Raw genomic sequence first — 20169 nt, forward strand, 5'->3', positions numbered from 1 at the left:
TCCAGACATTCTGCCGAAGGTTCTCGGCCTGAAACATTATCTGTACTCTTTTCCATAGATGCTGCCTGGCCAGCTGAGTTCCTCCAACATTTTGTGTGTGTGAATTAATACTTCCTTATACAATTCATTGCTACATTGTGTTGTTGATGTCCCTATGATGGTGGCTGGAATGAGGCCATTCACTCCCACATGAATACAGGTCTGATTAACGTATTTGCTTAAACACCCTCGTAAAATTTGCGATAGGACAAAGCACATTACACAGTTTCCAAAAGCAAACTGCTTCTCAAAATCGTACATGGCAGAGGAGTTGTGGTATGAGAGACAAACACAGACACTATGTCAGGGTGCTGTTCATTCGCTATAGCTCAGCATTTAACACCATCCTTCCTACAGTCCTAATTGATCATCTAAAGAATCTGGACCTCTGTACCTCCCTCTGCAATTGAATTCTTGACTCCCTAACCAGAAGACCACAATCTGTGCTGATTGGTGAAAGTATCTCCTCCTGGTTGACGATCAACACTGGTGCACCTCAGGGGTGTGTGCTTAGCCCACTGCTCTACTGTCTCTATAGCCATGACTGTGTGTCTAGGCATACTCAAATACTATCTATAAACTTGTTAACCACTGTTGGCAGAATCTCAGATGGAGATGAGAGGGCATAAAGGAGTGAGATGTACCAGATAGTTGAGTGGTGTCACAGTAACTTTGTACGCAGTGACAGGAAGACCAAAGAGCTCATTGTGGGCTTCAGAAAGAGTAGGACAAGGGATCATGAACCAATCCTTATAGAGGGACCAGAAGTAGAGAGAGTGAACAATTTCAAGTTCCTGGGTGTCAATATCTCTGAGGATTTAACCTGGTCCCAACATATCAATGCATCTACAAAGAAGGCAAGACAGTGGCTATATTTCATTAGGAGTTTGAGGAGATTGGGTTTGTCACCGAAAACATTCAACAACTTATACAGATGTACTGTGGAGAGCATTCTGACACACTGCATCACCGTCTGGTATGGGGGGGGGGGGGGGGGGGGGAGGTTGCTACTGCACAGGATTGTAAGAAGCTACAGAAAGTTGTAAAATTATTCAGTCCCAGCATGAGTACTAGCCTCCATAGTATTCTGGACATCTTCAAGGAGCGGTGCCTCAGAAAGGTGGTGTCCATTATTAAGGACCACCCTCACCCAGGGCATGCCCTCTTCTCATTGCTACCATCGGGAAGGAGGTACAGAAGCTTGAATGCACTCACTTAAGAATTCAGGAACAGCTTCTTCCCCTCTGCCATCCGATTCCTAAATGGACATTGAACCCATGAACACTTACTCACTTTTTTTAAATTATTTCTATTTTGCACTGTTTTTAATTTAAGTATTATATATATTTAGAGGTACAGCACAAAATTAGCCCTTTTGACCCTTCCAGACCTTTAAGCCATGCCACCCAGCACTAACCTAACCTCAGGACAATTTACAATAACCAATTAACCTACTGATCGGCACATCATTGACCTGTGAGAAGAAATCAGAGCACTGGAGAAAGGCCACGCATTCCACAGGGAGGGTGTACAGACTCCTTACAGGGGACGCTGGGATTGAACTTTGAACTCTGATGCCACAAACTGTAACAGCATCACGCTATCTGCTGCGCTACCATGATGCCCACACACACCCTACTTTCTGTTGCACTGACTGGTTAAAGCACCACCCTTTCCCCTCAGTTCTTTCACAGGGGCACATGTTTATACACACAGTGAACCATGAGCTCCCTCTGCCGGTTGGCTCAGGATTGGTTCTACTCACTGCTGAATAATCTGACGGAGTCTCACGTTTACGTTATGACAGACGCTTATGTCTCTGGAGTGCAGCTTGAACCAATGACCTCACTCAGAAGGGGGAATGCTATTACTGAACCATGCCTGCCCCCTTAGCGACAAACTAGGAGTAAGGTGGAGTGACAGGTCAGATCAGCCAAATATAGTTCTGCAGCACCGCTTTGTTTAAACTGGCACTGACATAAGAGTCACAACTGAAATTCAGAGGAATTTTTTTCAAAATGGTCTCTCTCACACACACACACACACACACACACACACACACACACACACACACACACACACACACACACACACACACACACACACACACACACACACACACACACACACACACACACACACACACACACACACACACACTCTTGATTTTCAGAATGGTTTGTGATCAATTGATTTTCAGAAAATTCCAGCTTGATATTCTGTAAATTAGTCCAGATTTTCTCTCAGTTAAACCCAATTTAGTAACTGAACTTGAGGTCTCTGATTGAATTGGTAGTCTCAATTCGTAGTCTATAATTAAAGTTAATTTTACCTAGTTCAACCCAATTTCCTCTGATTAAATGTAATGCTCTTTGATTCAAAACATTCTGATTTACTCCTTGGCCTAGATTTGACCTGGGTGCAGAAAGCAATTAAGAAAGCAAACAATTAATTGGCCTTTGTTGACAGAGAATTTGAACTCCAGAGATGAGAAATAATGTGCTCAGGTCTAATCATCCCATAAGACTATAAGACATAAGAGCAGAATTAGGCCATTCAGCCCATCGAGTCTGCTTTGCCATTCCATCATGGCTGATCCCAAATCCCACTCAACCCCATACACCTGCCTTCCTGCCATAACACTTTGATGCCCTGACCGATCAGGAAAAGATCAATTTTCACTTTAAATCTGCCCATGGACTTGGCCTCCACAGCTCTCTGTGGCAGATCATTCCACAGATCCACTACACTCTGGCTAAAATGAATTCCTCCTTACCTCTGCCCCTCAACTTTGAGGCTGTACCCTCTAGTTCTAGACACCCCCACCATAGGAAACATCTTCTCCATATCCACCTTATCCAGTCCTTTCAACATTCAGTAGGTTTCAATGAGATCCCCACTCATTCTTCTAAGCTCCAGTGAGAACAGTACAAAAGCTGCTCATATGTTAACCCTTTCATTCCCAGAATCATCTTCATAAACCCTCTCTGGGCTCTGTCCAATGACTACACTTCCTTTCTGAGATATGAGGCCCAAAACTGTACTGAAAGTGTGGTCTGACCAGTGTCTTATAAAGCCTCAACACTATCACCATGTTTTTATATTCTATTCCCCTTGAAATAAATGCCAACATTGCACATGCCTTCTTTACCACAGACTCAACTTGTAAATTAACCTCTGGGAGTCCTGCACCAAGACTTCTAAGTCCCTCTGCACCTCTAATGTTTGAACTTTCTCCCCATTTAGATAGCAGTATGCACTTTTGTTTCTTTTACCAAAACTCAATACCATACATTTCCCAACACTGTATTCCATCTGCTACATTTTTGCCCATTCTTCCAATTTGTCTAAGTGTTTCTGCAATTGCATTGATTCCTCAGCATTACCTACCTCTCAACCCATCTTTGTATCATCCGCAGAGTTTGCCACAAAGTCATAAATTCCATGATCCAAATCATTGACAAGCAATGTGAAAAATAGCGGTCCCAATACTGACCCCTGAGGAACACCACCAGTCACTGGCATCTAACCAGAAAAGGTCCCATTTATTCCCATTTGCTGCCTCTTGCTTGTCTTGCTTGTCAGCCATTCCTCTATCCATGCCAGTATCTTTCCTGTAACACTATCAGATTTTATCTTGTTAAGCAGCTCATGTGTGGCAACTTACCAAATGCCTTCTGAAAATCCAAGTAAATGACATCCACTGTCTCTCCTTTGTCCACCCAGCTTGATACTTCCTTGAATAACTCTTAACAGATTTGTCAGGCAAGATTTGCCTTTACAGATACTATGCTGACTTTGATTTATTTTAACATTAGTCTCCAAGTACCTCAAAACCTCATCCTTAATAATAGACTCCAATACTTTTCCAACCACTGGGGTCAGGCTTACTGGCCTATCATTTTCTTTTGCCTTCCTCCCTTCTTAAAGAGTGGAGTGAAGTTTGCAATCTTCCAATCCTCTGGGACCATGCCAGAATCAAGTGATCTAGTCCATCTGCTCCAGGTGACTTAAAGTTACTATAAATAATGTGTCAGGGTATTTGAAGGCACATGGAAACATAGGCCATGGTTTCCTCAAAGAGAAAGCTTGCCTGACAAATCATATTGGAATTCTTTGAGGAAATAGGGAATGTTGTTTACTTGGATTTTCAGAAAGCTTTTGACAAGGTGTCACTCATGACACCTCTTATCTTATTAAGATAAGAGTCCATGATATTACAGGTGTTATGAAACCAGTAACTGGTTTCACTTACCAGCAAAGATAGATATGTCAGTTGAAGTCCAATGGTACTATTTTCAAAAGTTTTATTAATAAAGGGGCACAAAAATTAAGGTTAATACAAACATTCAGATAACATGCGTCAATACTCAATCTAAAACGCAGGTACATTAATAATCACTCAGAAATAAGCTCTTTCGTTGTCTAGGGTATAATACTGAGTCCAATTGGAAATATAAAGAGTCACTCTGAAGTCTGCAGGCTTTTCCCTTTTGGTTTCACGTGTTGGAGAGAGAGAGAGAGAGATAAACGGAAAAACTTGCCCAAAACATCCATGGAATCAGGGGAGCGATCTTCCCCGTTGTTAGTTAAAAGCGATCTTCCGTTGGTTCCAGCCACAAACCCCGCATTCGGAATTTAACGCACGTGGCTTATTTCAAAATGGCTTCCCGTTCCCACGGGAAGCGGTATCGTGCTTCTTGGTGTCTCCTTGGTGCGTCTGAGGGTCGTCCTCTTTCAGACCCTTCTTTATACTGCCTCACGGGATCTCAGGTGTCAATCAGGTTGCAGGTGATGCAATCTCTCTCTCAACCAGCCCACTTTGCCCGAGGGCTTTACAATGTCCCTGCGAGTTGGCACGTCTGCAGTTCCCAGGTGTCTCCTGAGAACAATGCCACAGTCACCAGCTTTTGTCCCAGTGGAATGTCTTTCCATTTCCTGTGTCCATTCAGCCTGTCTCTCTCTCTCTCTTGCTCTCTCTCTCTCGGGTCATTGACCCCCCTTTCACTAGGGCTCTTGCAATTCTCACAAAGGAGGGGGCTGGTATCATAACACAGGAAAGATTCTAACATGGATAGAAGACTGGCTGACTAGCAGGAGGTAAAGAGTGGGAGTAAAGGTTGACAGTATTGTTAAGAAGGCATATGGTGTGTTGGCCTTCATCAGCTCTGGGACTGAGTTCAACAGCTATGAGGTAATGTTACAGCTATGTAGGACCTTCATCAGACCCCACTTGGCATGCTGTGTTCAATTCTGGTCAGCTCAGTACAAGAAGGATGTGGATACTATAGAAAGAATGCAGAGGAGATTTACAAGGACGTTGCCTGGATTGGAGAGTGTGCCTTATGAGAATCGGTTGAGTGGACTTGGAGTGACAGAGGATGAGAGGTGACCTGATAGAGGTGTATAAGATGATGAGAGGCATTGGTCATGTAGATAGTCAGAGGCTGTTTCCCAGGTCTGAAATGGCTAACACGAGAGGGCACAGTTTTAAGGTGCTTGGAAGTAGGTACAGCGGAGATGTCGGGGTAAGTTTTTCACACAAAGTGGTGGGTGCGTGGAATGTACTGCTGGCAATGGTGGTGCAGGTGGATACAATAGGGTCTTTTAAGAAACTCTTAGATAGGTACATGGAGCTTAGAAAAATAGAGAGCTATGCAGTAAGGGAATTCTAGGCCGTTTCCAGAGTAGGTTACATAGTTGGTACAACATTGTGGGCTGAAGGCCTGTAATGTGCTGTAGACTTCTATGTTTTATGTTCTAAAGGCAGCCTTTCTGGTTGGCTGCTGGTGACTAGTGGTGTGCTGCAGTGGTCTGTGTTGGGACCACTGCTTTTCATGTTGTATGTCAAAGATTTGGATGCAGGAATTGATGGCTTTGTGGCCAAGTTTGCAAACAATACAAAGATAGGTGGAAGAGCAGGTAACATTGATGAAGCAGGGAGTCTCTAGAAGGACTTAGACAGATAAGGAGAATGGGAAAAGAAGTGGCAGATGGAGTATTTTACTTATTATTTATTGAAATGCCGTGGGGAATTGGTCCTCAGGCCCTTCGAGCCACAGTTCCTCCGATTTGATCCTAACTTAATTATGGGACAGTTTACTATTAACCCACCAACTGCTTCATTTTTGGACTGTGGGAGAAAACTGAAGCACCCAGAGGAGAGAGTGTGCAAAGTCTTTACAGGCAGTGGTAGGAATTGAACCTGGGTTGCCTGTAGTGTAAAGCATTGTGCTAACCACTACACTACCATGCCGCCCCATATTGTGCAGGAAAGTGCATGGTCATGCATTTTGGCAGAAGAAATAAAGGTGTAGACTATTTTCAAAATAGGGAGTAATTCAGAAATCATGGATGCAAAGGGACTTGGGATTACTCGTGAAGGATTCCCTAAAGATTAACTCGTAGGTTGAATCGATGGTAAGGAAGACAGATGAAGTATTCACATTCATTTTGAGAGGATTAGAATGTCAAAGCAAGGATGTAATGCTGAAGCTTTACAGCATTAGTCAGACCACATTAGGAGTATTGTGAACAGTCTTAGGCCCCTTATTTCAGAAAGAATGTGCTCACATTGGAGAGAATCCAGAGCAGGTTTACAAAAAGAGCCTGGGAATGAGGAGCTGGGAATACTGTATAAGGAGCATTTGATTGCTTTGGGCCTGTACTCGCTGGAGTTTAGAAGAATGAGGAGGGAATATTGAAACCTACGTAATATTGAAAGAAACAAGGGAGAATCTGCAGATGCTGGAAATCCAAGCAACACACACAAAATGCTGGAGGAACTCTGCAGACCAGGTAGCATCTATGGAAAAGGGTATTGTAATGTTTCAGGCTGAAACCCTCCAGCATTTTGTGTGGATTATTGAAAAGCCTAGATAGAGTGGGCGTAGAGAGGATATTTCTTGCAGTAGGGGACCAGAGGCCCTCAGAACTTAAGGACTTCGGTTTCAAATAGAGATGAGGAGAAATTTCTTTAGCCAGAGGCAGGTGCATCTGTAGAATTCATTGCCACAGATGGCGGTGGAGGCTAAGTGATTGGATATATTTAAAGCAGAGGTTGATAGATTTTTGATTAGTAAGTGTGTCAAAGGTTATGGGGAGAAAGGAGAAGAATGGGGTTGAGAGGGATAACAAAACAACCATGCTGAAATGGTGGAGCAGACTGAATAGGCCAAATGGCCAAATTCTGTTCCTATGTCTTATGGTTTTATGGTCTTTGTTCCTCTCCATTGATGTAGCCTGATCTGCTGAGTGCCTCCTGCATTTTATACGTTGCTCTGGATTTCCATCATCTTCAGAATCTCTTTGTGTCTATGATTTCTAGGGTTCAGAACAACAAGAGGTAAAGATTTTAAAACAGCTTCAATGGTTATGGAGTTTGACAGGCAGATGCAAGCATGATATTTCTCCTGGTCCTGATGTCCTGATGTGAGTCACAGTCTCACACCAAGGGCTAAGCCACTTCAGGACTGAGTTAGGAGGAAATTCTTCACCCAGAGATACGTGAATCTTTGGAATTCCCGGCCAGGAGAACCACGAAGCCTCAGTTGCTATGTGTATTTGAGAGAGAGATTGACAAATTTTTTTGATCCTGAGTGCATAGAGATTGGATGTGCTTGGACTTAGTTTCCCTTTAAACCAGCAATTGGTTCGTTTAAGGGAGTAAAACCCTGCCTGGTTACCATCAGCATGCAACCTGTAGTACCAAATGTCCCAATTCACTAGAGCTCTGTTGTACTAAGATAAGGAATGGCCAGACTGCATTTTGATAAATCAGATCCTGTGGCTGTCCTTCTCCTACCTGCACACAGACAGAGGCTAAAGAGCAAATTTCCAGAGATTAGGACAACAGAGAGGAGTCACGGGAGGCAGAGGAGTGGCTGCAGGGTTGCTTCGAGTCAATGGACTGGGCCGTGTTCAATGTCTCATCTGTGGATCGGAATGAATACACCACAGTTGTCTATGGTCTTTATTAAAGCAGGTGTAGATGAGTGTGTCCCCATAAAATCATTCAGAGTCTTCCCCAACCAGAAGCCCTGGATGAACCATGAGATCCACAATCTGCCGAGAGCCAGATCAAATGCATTTACCCTAAGTCTGGTAGTCAAGAAAGTTACAAGAGGTCCAGGCACAATCTCTGGAAAGTCATCTCACAGACGAAGTGGAAATTCCACTAAACTTGAATCAACAAAGGATGTTCAACATTTGTGGCCAGGTTTGCATACTATCACCTCTAATAAAGTTAAATCAAGCAACTTAGGCAACAGCAGGGCTTTGCTTCCAGATGAGGGAACCATCACAAATTTCCACAGCTGTTGATAATCCTGTGATGTCCTGAAAACCTTCAGGCAGGTGAATCCACTTGCCCAGATGGGGTACCTGGCCAAGTACTAAAGGCCTGTGTTGATCAACTGGCTGGAATGTTAACCTTTTGCTTCTGCAGTCTGAGGTACCGAGCTGTGTATAAGTGAAAATCTGGATGAGTGGTGCAATAACCTCTCACTCAATGTCAGCAAGACCAAGGAGCTGAATATTGACTTCAGAGGAAGGAATCCAGGGACCATGAGCCCAGTCATTATCAGAGAAACAGAGGTGGACAGGGTCAGAAATTTTAAATTCCTCAGTGTTATTTCAAAGGACCTGACCTGGGCCCAGCAAGAAAGTGCAAATATGAAGAAAGCACAGCAGCGCCTCATTTCCTTCAGAGTTTGTGACAATTTGCCATGACATCTAAAACTTTGAAAAACTTCTATAGATGTGTAGTGGAGAGTATATTGACTGGCTGCATCACAGCCTGGTATGGAAACACCAGTGGAAAATCCTCAAAAAAGTAAAGAATGGCGTGAAATCAGTAGAAAGATGAGATCAGACGAATCCTTGTGGGCTGAGTTAAGAAACTGCAAGGGTAAAAGGACCCTGATGGCCGTTATATACAGGTCTCCCAACAGTAGCTAGAATGTGGGCCACAGAATACAACAGGAAATAGAAAAAGGCAAGTCAAAAGGGCAATGTTATGTTAGTCATGGGAGATTTCAACATGCAGGTCAATTGAGAAAATCAGGTTAGTAATGGATTTCAAGAGAGTGAATTTGTTGAAAACTTATGAGATGGCTTTTTAGAGTAGTTTGTCATTGAACCTAATAGGGGATCAGCTATACTGGACAGACAGACAGACAGACAGACATACTTTATTGATCCCGAGGGAAATTGGATTGGGTGTTATGTAATGAATCAGAGGCGATTAGGGAGTTTAAGGTAAAAGAACCCTTAGGAGGCAGTGATCAACTTGAGTTCAACTTGAAATTTGATAGAGAGAAAGTAAAGTCTGATGTAGCAGTATTTCAGTGGAGTAAAGAAAATGACAGTGAGGAGTTGGCCAAAGTAAATTGAAAGGAGATGCTGGCAGGGATGACAGCAGAGCAGTAATGGTGTGAGTTTCTGGGGAAAAATGAGGAAGCTACAGGATAGATGTATTCTAAAAATGAAGAAGTAACTCAAAAGGCAAAATAGTACAGGCTTGTCTGACAAGGGAAGTCAAAGCTCATGTAAAAGCAAAAGAGGGGGCATAAAACAAAGCAAAAATTAGTGGGAAGAAAGAAGATTGGGAAGCTTTTAAAACCCTACAGAGAGCAACTAAAGAATCATTAGGAGGGAAGAGATGAAATATGAAAACAAGTTAGCAAACAAGATCAAAGTAGATTGTAAAAGCTTTTTCAAGTATGTACAAAATAAAAAGAGATGAGAGTGGATATAGGACTGCTAGAAAGTGAGGCTGGAGAAATAATAACAGGGGACAAGGAGATGGCAGATGAACTAAATGAGTATTTTGCATCAGTCTTCACTGTAGAAGACAATAGCAGTGTGCCAGATGTTAAAGGGTGCAAGGGAAGAGAAGTGAGTGCAGTTTCTATTACAAGGGAGAAGGTGCTCAAAAGCTGAAAGACCAAAGGGTGCATAAATCAACCGGTCCAGATGAACTGCACCTTAGGGTTCTGAAAGAGGTAGAGATTATGGAGGCATTAGAAATTATCTTTCACAAATCATTGTACTCTGGCATAGTGCCAGAGGACTGAAAAATTGTAAATTTCACCCCACTCTTTAAGAAATGAGGAAGGTGACAGAAAGGAAATTATAGACTAGTTAGCCTGACCTCAGTGGTTGGGAAGATGTTGGAGTCAATTGCTAAAGATGAGGTTATGAAGTACTTGGTGACACAGGACAAGAGAGGACAAAGTCAGTATTGTTTTCTTAAGGGAAAATCCTGCCTGACGAACCTGTTGGAATTCTTCGAGGTGATTACAAGTAGTGTAGATAAAGGGGATGCAGTGGATGTTGCATATTTGGACTTTCAAAAAGTCTTTGACAAGGTGCCATACATGAGGCTGCTTACCAAGTTAAGAATGCATGGTATTACAAGAAAGTTGCTGGCATAGTTAGAACATTGGCTGATTGGTAGGAGACAGTGAGTGGGAATAAAAGGATCCTTTTCTGGTTGGCTGCCAGTGACTAGTGGTGTTCCGCAGGGGTTGTTGTTGGGACGGCTTCTTTTTATGCTGTATATCAATGATTTATATGATGGAATTAATGTCTTTGTTGCCAAGTTTGCAGATGGTATGAAGATGGGTGGAGTGTTGAGGAAACTGGTAGGCTGCAGAAGGATTTAGACAGATTAGGAGAATGGTAAGAAAGTGGCAAATGAAATACAATCTTGGTAAATGCATCGTCATGAACTTTGGTAGAAGAAATAAATATGCAGACTATTTTCTAAACAGGGAGAAAATCCAAAAATCTGAGGTGCAAAGGAACTTGGGAGTCCTTGTACCGAACACCCTGAAGGTTAAGTTGCAAGAGGAGTCGGTGGTGAGGAAGGCAAATGCAATGCTAGCATTCATTTCAAGAGTCTAGAATACAAGAGCAGGGATACGATGCTGAGGGTTTATAAGGCACTGATGAGGCCTTACCTTGAGTATTATGAACAGTTTTGGGTTCCTCATCTAAGAAAAGATGTGCTGGCATTGGAGAGGGTCCAGAAGAGGTTCACAAGGATGATTCCAGGAATGAAAGGGTTATCATACGAGGAATGTTTGATGGTTCTGGGTTTGTACTTGCTAGAATTTAGAAGGATGAGGGGAGAGCTCATTGAAACCTGTTGAATGTTGAAAGGCCTAGACAGAGTAGATGTGGAAAGGATGTCTCCCATGGTGGGGGAGTCTAGGACAAGAGGGCACAGCTTCATGATAGAGGGGCATCCATTTAAAACAGAAATGCTGAGAAATTTCTTTAGGCAGAGGGTAGGAAATTAGTGGAATTTATTACCAAAGGCAATTGTGGAGGCCAGGTCATTAAGGCAGAGCTTGATAGGTTCTTGATTGGACACAGCATCAAAAGTTATGGGGGAGAAGGCTGGGGAATGAGGTTGAGGAGGGAAAAAAAGTATCAGCCATGATTGGATGGCGGAGCAGACTCGATGGGCCAAATGGCCTAAATCTGCTCCTATGTCTTATGGTCTTATGATTTAAGTAGTGGATATGGCCAAGTTCTTCACAGGTAAAGCCCTCTCTACCTTTGAGCACATCTACATGAAATGCTGTTGCAGGAAAACAGGGACCACCACCACCAAGGACATGCTCTCTTCTTGTACTGCCATCAGGACAAAGGTACTCACACCACCAGGTTCAGGAACTATTTTTACCTACAACCCTCAGGCTCTTGAACCAAAGAGGATAACTTCACTCAAATTCACTTGCTCCATCATTTAAAATGTTCCCACCACCTATGGGCTTACTGTCAAGTACTCTTCATCATCTCATGTTCCTGATATTTATTGCTTATTTATTTATTACTATTATTCCTTCTTTCTTTTTGTATTTGCACAGTTTGTTGTCTTTTGTACACTGGTTAAATGCCCAAGTTGGTGCAGTCTTTCATTGATTCTGTTATGGTTATTATTCTATGGTTTATAAAATGAATCTCAAGCTTGGTGTCACCATATATGGTGACATATATGTACTTCGATAAGAAATTTACTTTGAACTTAGTAACTGGGTTCAACAAGAAACTCAGAAAGCAAATGTTGTGCTGGCCTCCTCTGTGAGGGGAATTTGAATACAAGAATGAAGCCATTTCACCGTAAGTATGTAAGGCCTCGGCGAGGCTGTACATGGAATGTTATATATTGTTTTGCTCTCCTGTCTTATTCACTCCATAGCACACATTTTCAAGGCACACTTTCTCTCTTTGGTCACAGGTACGTGTCTTTACTTTCTCAGTTGGACAGCACAACTATGATGTCACGCCTCTGCAGTGGATGGCCTGCACAAATAAAGGTTTGTAATAGCATGGCTGCATAACTGCATGGTAGTGAAAATGCATGGCAGTATGAATGTATGGTAGCACAGCTGCACGGTAACAAGATTGCATGGTTGTCACAGAGTCCGTCCTTCACTCTAAGATTCTAGAAATTATTAATAGTTCAATCCATCAGACAAGGTATGTTAGATCAGGGACACAATCAGAATCAGGTTTATTATCACTGACATATATCATGAACTTTGTTTTATGCAGCAGCAGTAAAATGTGATACATAAAAATTACTAAAGTTACAGTAAGAAATATATATATATCAAATAAATAGTGTTCATGGGTTCCTGGACCATTCAGAAATCTGATGGTGGAGGGCAAGAAGCTGTTCCTAAAACATTGAGTGTGTGTCTTCAGGCTCCTGTACCTCCTCCCTGATGGCAGCACTGAAAAGAGGGAATGTCCTGGGTGATGAGGGTCCTAATTGATGGATGCGGTCTTTTTTGAGGCATCACCTTTTGAAGTTGTCCTCAATGATGGGAAGGCTCATGCCCTTGATGGAGCTGTGAAAAACACAGTGGGTGACAACAAGGACAGACACAGTGTATTGTAAGAGATGGGCACAGTGTATTAGTCCACAGAGAAACAGTGTGTTGATCAGTAATGGACACAGTGAGTGAGGCCAGAAATGCTGTTAGACCAGGAGCAGACATGGTGTGTTAGACCAGGGACAGACATGGTGTGTTAGACGAGGAACAGAAAAGGTGCGTTAGACCAGGGACAGACATGGTGGGTTAGACCAGGGACAGATAAGGTGTGTTAGACGAGGGACAGATAAGGTGTGTTAGACCAGCAACAGACAGAGTTTGTTAGACCAGGAACAGACAAGGTGTGTTAGACCAGGAACAGACATGGTGTGTTAGACCAGGGACAGACATGGTGTGTTAGACCAGGGACAGATAAGGTGTGTTAGACCAGGGACAGATAAGGTGTGTTAGACCAGGGACAGACATAGTGTGTTAGACCAGCAACAGACAGAGTTTGTTAGACCAGGAACAGACAAGGTGTGTTAGACCAGGAACAGACATGGTGTGTTAGACCAGGGACAGACATGGTGTGTTAGACCAGGGACAGATAAGGTGTGTTAGACCAGGAACAGACATGGTGTGTTAGACCAGGGACAGATAAGGTGTGTTAGACCAGGGACAGACATAGTGTGTTAGACCAGCAACAGACAGAGTTTGTTAGACCAGGAACAGGCAGTGTGTTAGAACAGGGACAGTTAAGGTGTGTTAGACAAGAGAGAAATAAGGTGTGATAGACCAGGAGCACCATGTCCTGGAGAGACAATTGTTGGCAGGTGGCAGCAGAGGATGGGAGGGATGAACAAAGGAATACAATAACTTGGTGGACAAGTGTGTGTGTGTGTGTGTGTGTGTGTGTGTGTGTGTGTGTGTGTGTGTGTGTGTGTGTGTGTGTGTGTGTGTGTGTGTGTGTGTGTGTGTGTGTGTGTGTGTGTGTGTGTGTGTGTGTGTGTGTGAGAGAGAGAGAGAGAAGATCACTAGGGATGTGAGTTACTTGAAATTGGAAAGTTCAATATTTATGTCATGGAGTTGTAAACTACTCAAGCAAATGAAGAGATTTGTTTTATTTTGTATTTGGCATCTGTCACAATGAAGAGGACTGAGAAAAGAGGTTGGTGTGGCAGTGAGAAGGACAGTTAAAATGGCATGCAACCAGGAATATGAGATGCCCATTAACCCGCTGAGTTCTTGCGTCCTGTTTTTGGTCTAAATTCCAGATTCTGCATTCCCTTTTGTCTGCAAGGAATTTCTTTAAAGGTAGCAGATATTGCAGAGAACTGCCCTTTGATTGGACTCCTTACAGGAGGTAGAGTGGGGTAAAGAGCAGTTGAGGTACCGGGGGGGGGGGGGGGGGGGTCACTACATTTCTATGTATACATTAGCCTGTCTCCTGAGATGGAGACAGATAGATCATTCAGGAGGGACAATGCACAGATATCATATAGCCTAGATGGGGTAACTGGCTGAGTATTAAAGCTGTGTGCTGATCAACTGGCTGGAATGTTCACCGATACCTTTAACTTCCACTTCGACAGTCTGAGGCACCCACCTGCTTCAAGCAAGCTTCAGTTACACTGGTGCCGAAGAAGAAAGTGGTAACCTGCCTCAATGACAAGGCATAGTCATAGAACACTACAACACAGAAACAGACCCTTCAGCCTATCTGGTCTGTGCCAAACCATTAAACTGCCTAGTTTCATCAAGCTGCACCTGGACCATAGCCCTCCCATCCATGTTCCTATCCTAATTTCTCTTGAATGTTGAAATTGACCTGTGGTGATCTACATATACCTGTCTGAACACGCCCCCCCCGCTGACTGCTCCTGTGACTCCTCCCACAGACCCCGGTATAAAAGCGATTGGGGCCTGAGCCCTGCCTCTCAGTCTCCAGGATGTAGCATGGTGGTCAATTGTTGCTTGTTCTTTCTTCCAGTCAATAAAAGCCGATATCTCATCTCATGTCTCAGAGAGTTATTGATGGTGCATCATGACCCTGCATCCCTTCTCTTGCACTAACAGCTAGTTCCACCCTCATCACTCTCTGAGAAGAGAAGTGCCCCCTCGTGTTGCCTTTAGACCTTTCACCTTTCATCCTTAACCCATAACTTCTAGTTCTAGTCTCACCCAACCTCAGTAGAAAAAGCCTGCTTGCATTTACCCTATATGTACCCCTCAAAAATTTGTATACCTCTATAAAATTGCCCCTCAATCTTCTACATTCCAGGGAATAAAGTCAAAGCTAAAGTACATTTATTATCAAAGTATGTTTGTATTATGCAACTCTGAAATTCATCTTCCTGCAGATAGCCATGACACAAAGAGACACCATGGGACCCAGGCACCCCATATGCAAAGAAAGAACAAATCATACAAACAGCAAAAACAAGCGAATAACACACAAAATATTAAACATCAAACTGTAGGGTTCTTGGAACAGTCTAGGAATGTTCAGTTCAATTTAGTGCTGTGTCATTCGTTGACTGCAGGCCACAGAGTCAGTCCACCCTGATCAAGATCGTGCAGAATGTCAGTAAAAAGGAGTAACCGGAAACACATATAACATGAACTGCAGAGTCCTCGAAAAATGAGTCCCCTCAACAAACTGCGCCAATCAAACCTTGCCCAAGATCCAAGACTCCTGCACCTTCCTCCACAGCAGTGAGCGACAGGGAGAGGGAAACCGGTCAAACACAGGCAGACAGTGCTGAACACCTGCTCACCTTCTGCTCATCGTCCACTCAACCTCTCACTCAATGTCAGGAAAAGCAAAGAACTGATTATTAACTTCAGGAGGGGAAAACCGAAGGTCCATCATGGGTAAAGCCCTCCCGACCATTGAGCACATCCACAAGGAGCATTGTCGCAGGACAGCAGCATCCATCATCAGGGTTCCCCACCATCCAGGACATGCCCTCTTCTCACTGCTGCCATCAAGAAGGAGGTACAAGAGCCTCAGGACCCACACCACCAGGATCAGGAACAGATATTACCCCTCAGCTATTAGGCTCTTGAAACAGTGGGGATTATTTCTTTTATCTTCTTTTGTATTTGCAGTTAGTTGGCTTTTGCAGGTTGGTTGTTTGTCCATCTTGTAGGGTGTGGTCTTTCACTGATTCAATGTTTCTTGGACTTATTGTGTATGCCTGCAAGAAAATGAATCTCAGGGTTGTATGTGGTGACATATATGTACTTTGATAATAAATTTCCTTTGAATTTTGAACTTTGAAGGAGGAGTCAGGCATTGACCGTGTGAATGGAAGGGTAGTTCAGATAAAAAAAAATTCATTTTTTCCTCTGGGAGTGATGAACAGACCCAGACCGAACTGCATTCTTCGTTCCATGTTATTTTGCCAATGTTCTTGCTCTCTAACTATTCCAGTTCACTATTCCATCAAATAACATTCTTTATAATTTATCCCCATGGTAACCCCAGTCTTAATCTATCAGACATCTCCCTTCCGAGTTGCGATGCAGGGCTTTCCAGCTGGAACATTAACTCTGTTTCTCTTCCCGCAGATGCAACTTGACCTGATGATTTGACTGACCAGCATTTTCTGTTTTGATTTCAGCAGCAAGTTGCCAGGGGTCCTATGTTGCACCATAAGGAGATAGTCTTTGGACTAGAGGAGGTTGAGGGAGCTCTGATAAAGGTGTACAAAATTATGAGAAGCCTAGTAGGGTAGATCATAGGAAACTTTGTCCCCTATCAGAGGCATCTAAAATTAGTGTGATAAAAACAAACCACTGATGGAATTCAGCAGGTCGAGAAATATTTATAGGGAGAAAGACAGTGCTGACATTTCAAGGTTTTGACTAGAAATATGGACAATTACTGCAGCAGTTAGTGCAATTGCTCTACATCAATGTTTACCAACCTTTATTAGTCCAACACCCCCCTAGCGCAACTTCATAATTACCAACACCCGCCCCAAAGCGCCTTCGTAATTGCCAATACCCCTCTTAGGCACAATATACTTTCCAGCACCCTCATAGTGTAAAAACATGTCTACCATATGCTAACATGAGAAAAGTGATTTTGGTTTAAACCTACTTACACAGTACCTGTGCACTGTACAGCAGCTTCGATGTCAATGTGATCCTTGAGCTTGATGATTTTTTTTGCAAGAGTTAAAATATCTGGTTCAAGTTGTGACAGCAAAAGCCTCAAGTCCTCATGCATAACAATGTCCAAATGGTGTCTGTTTTTTGTGTGTGTGGTTCACTGCACTGAAGCCTCTTTCAACAAGATAGGAGAATGGAAATGCAATGAAGAGCAGTTTAGCTCTTCTCCAAAGACCAGGAAACCTTGTATGACAAAGTAGCCGCATACCACAAAAGCCAATGGTTTTGAAAAGCATTTTTGCTTCTTCATCATTCTGAATTTCAATCTCTTCTTCCAAGCTCTCTTCCTGCTTTTTCCATCTTGCAAAGAAATGGGTTAATTACCCAGTCCAGAATTTCCAGATCATTCAGATCCTTGAATCAATTCTGAAAATCCTTCTTCAGTGACTGCAGGTGTAAGCAGTACTCGTGCAAATCATTGTCTGTGAAAGAGAATGCCATACTTTCCATGCAGGGTAACTGTGAGAACATTCTTCTCCCAATGTTTTGCTTATATATTTCCAGTTTTCTGAGGAAAGTGGACACTGCATTTTTTGCCTGGATCAAATTGAAATTCTCACCCTGTAGTTTCATATTTAGAATGTTAATTTTGTCATACAGATCAGCTAAGTATGCCACATCTCCACGTAGAAGTTCAATCTTGTTTCCCAAGCTTTTGTCGACTTTGAGCAAAAATTCAATCACTGTGTCAAAAAGATTAAAGAAACATTTTAAGCAGCAGCCTTTTTGACAGCCAACGCACTTCAGTGTAAAGAAGCAAGCATTCAAACTCTTATCATAATCTTGGCATAACCTGCAAAATATTCTGCTATTTAATGGATGAGCTTTAATTTTGTTGATAGAAGATATTATAGGAGTCATGCTTGAAAAAAGTTACTAGCTGAGGTTTTTGGCTGCAAAATGTTGACAATGAATTACACAATAGATTACAACAGACTTGGAATTTCTTTTTTCATAAATGCCACTAAGCCAACATGGCAAAGTGTCATATACGGTTTTCCATCTGTTACACAAGAAATCATGTTCTTATTCAGAATACTTTTATTCTCAATGTACATTTTGAATTTGTCGTAGGTTGATTCTCCATAAAATTTTCCATTTTTGATAAACTGAACACACACCATTAGCAATGCCTTATTGTCTCACACAGTTGACTCATCCAGTTGTATCCCAAATTCTGCTTTTTGTAGCTCTGTGCATCATTGATATTCAATATCTTCACTCATTTCGTCAATACGAGCTGCAGTTTTATTACTGAGAGGAATTGATTTTAAAATACAGCTATACATTTTGAGAACTGTGGTGAGCACTTCTGATACAGCAGGCATTTATTAATCTTTTGCCAGTTGTATGAGATTTTCCACACTTTGTTGTCATTTAGGAAATGTTATAAGAAGCAATGAGACAACTATCAAGGTCATATTTAGCTTTCTTGGCAAATGACTCAAGTGTGCAATACTTTTCAAATACTTCTTTCATCTTCTGGAACTGAGTAATACCATAAGTAACCTTTTCAGGGTGTCTTTTATGGAAGTGTTCCTCCATTCTTGATAGTTTCATGTCTTCATTAAACAGTACAGTATTAGAAATAAGAAACTTGGGGCGTCGCTGATCTGATGGGAATGGAATAAAACCAGACTCCAGGTATGTAACATTGTATTGATGCACTTTCTGTAGTTACTGTTTCTTAGCAGGATTAGAATTCAAGGATTCACCACCTTCAGACTCAGAGATTGTGTCGTATGTATTTATTCATCATTAATGGGGCTAAATTAAAATAAAAACATTAACACAACTAGGAATGCCTATCGGATGTTGACACAGCGAGTTGACACAGTTGGCCAGGTCTCATGCCTCAAGTCAAGGTGCCACTTAATGCCCTCCCTGCCCCCCAAGAATCTTGAACTCCCTCCGACTTCTATTTTGCTACCACCCCCTTAGGACACATAAGCACCCCTGTTGGGAATCAGTGCTTAATGGCAATCACTGATCAGGGATCAATTCCTGCTTCTGTCTGTAAGGAGTTTGTATGTTCTCTGGAGATTCCTCCAGGTATTCCAGTTCCCTCCCACATTCCATCATGCTGCCCAGCAACCCACCTATTTAACACTAGCCTAATCATGGGACAATTTACAGTGACCAATTACCCTACTAACTACAGGGAAAACTGTCACAACCACGGATTCAGCAGCGCAGTAGATACGGCAATTGCGCTTATGAATTTGCACATGTCAGTTAATTATTATTTCATCGTGATAGTATTTAACTCCATATTTGTCATTGTGGTGCTTGTCGAGTCTTGGACAGAGCATAGCAATGATTTGCTGTTGTTTTGCATTCGGCCTTGCCTGAGATATTGGACTTACAAGTCAACTGACTCTGAAGACTAACGGCATTCGTTTAATGTTTAGATGTTATTTTCAGCTGCAGTGTAGGCTTTGTTTTCCTTTTGAGAGTTTTAGTTAACGGCCTTGTTTGGCCTAGTGTTTATTGTTTTATTTTCCCTTTAACACTGTTCATATTAAAGTCTGAACTATCGACCTGCTTCAGTGTCTCTCACTCTGCACTTGGGCCATATCCGAACCCGGTAACAGCAAGTCTCGACCAACAAAGATGGACCCAACAGAGAAAGAGAGAGAGAGAGAGAGAGAGAGAGAGAGAGAGAGCGAGCAGCTGACCCTGGCCTTGAGATTCATTGGTCAGGTAGGAGACAAGCTACTGGCAATGGAATCTGCTCTGAGTGAAGATAAGGAGCCATTGAGCATGGGGTTTATCTGTCCGTAAACCTCGCTGTCAGGAGCAGGCTTCTTTTTTGGTGAGCAAGAAAGATGGCAAGCTCAGTCTCTGCATCGATTATCGGCCCCTGGACAACATCACCGTGAAGAACCACTACCCTCCTCCCTTGCTGGCGTCTGCATTTGAACATCTCCAGGGAGATCCCAAAATTGATCTGTGCAATGCTTACAATCTGATTCGCGCAAGAGAAAGGGATGAGTGGAAAAAAACTTTCAGCACCTCGAATGGCGATGATGAATACATAATGATGCCTTTTGGTCTGGCCAATGACCCCACTATATTCCAGCCCTTGGTTAATGATATGCTCAGGGACATGTTGATCCAG

General features: G+C 42.7%; 1 protein-coding gene across 8 annotated transcripts in view; it reads left to right on the forward strand.

Annotated features, from left to right (window-relative positions):
• The window catches only part of cacna2d2a (calcium channel, voltage-dependent, alpha 2/delta subunit 2a), a 904752-nt gene that overhangs the window by 712142 nt on the left and 172441 nt on the right, over nt 1-20169 (forward strand). For all 8 annotated transcript variants that reach the window (XM_073072600.1, XM_073072591.1, XM_073072592.1 and 5 more), the window contains one exon: nt 12290-12368. In XM_073072600.1, the coding sequence (XP_072928701.1) occupies nt 12290-12368 (79 nt within the window). The remainder of the gene's footprint in view (nt 1-12289; nt 12369-20169) is intronic.

The sequence above is a fragment of the Hemitrygon akajei genome, chromosome 19, assembly GCF_048418815.1.
Source record: "Hemitrygon akajei chromosome 19, sHemAka1.3, whole genome shotgun sequence".
NCBI lineage: Eukaryota > Metazoa > Chordata > Chondrichthyes > Myliobatiformes > Dasyatidae > Hemitrygon > Hemitrygon akajei.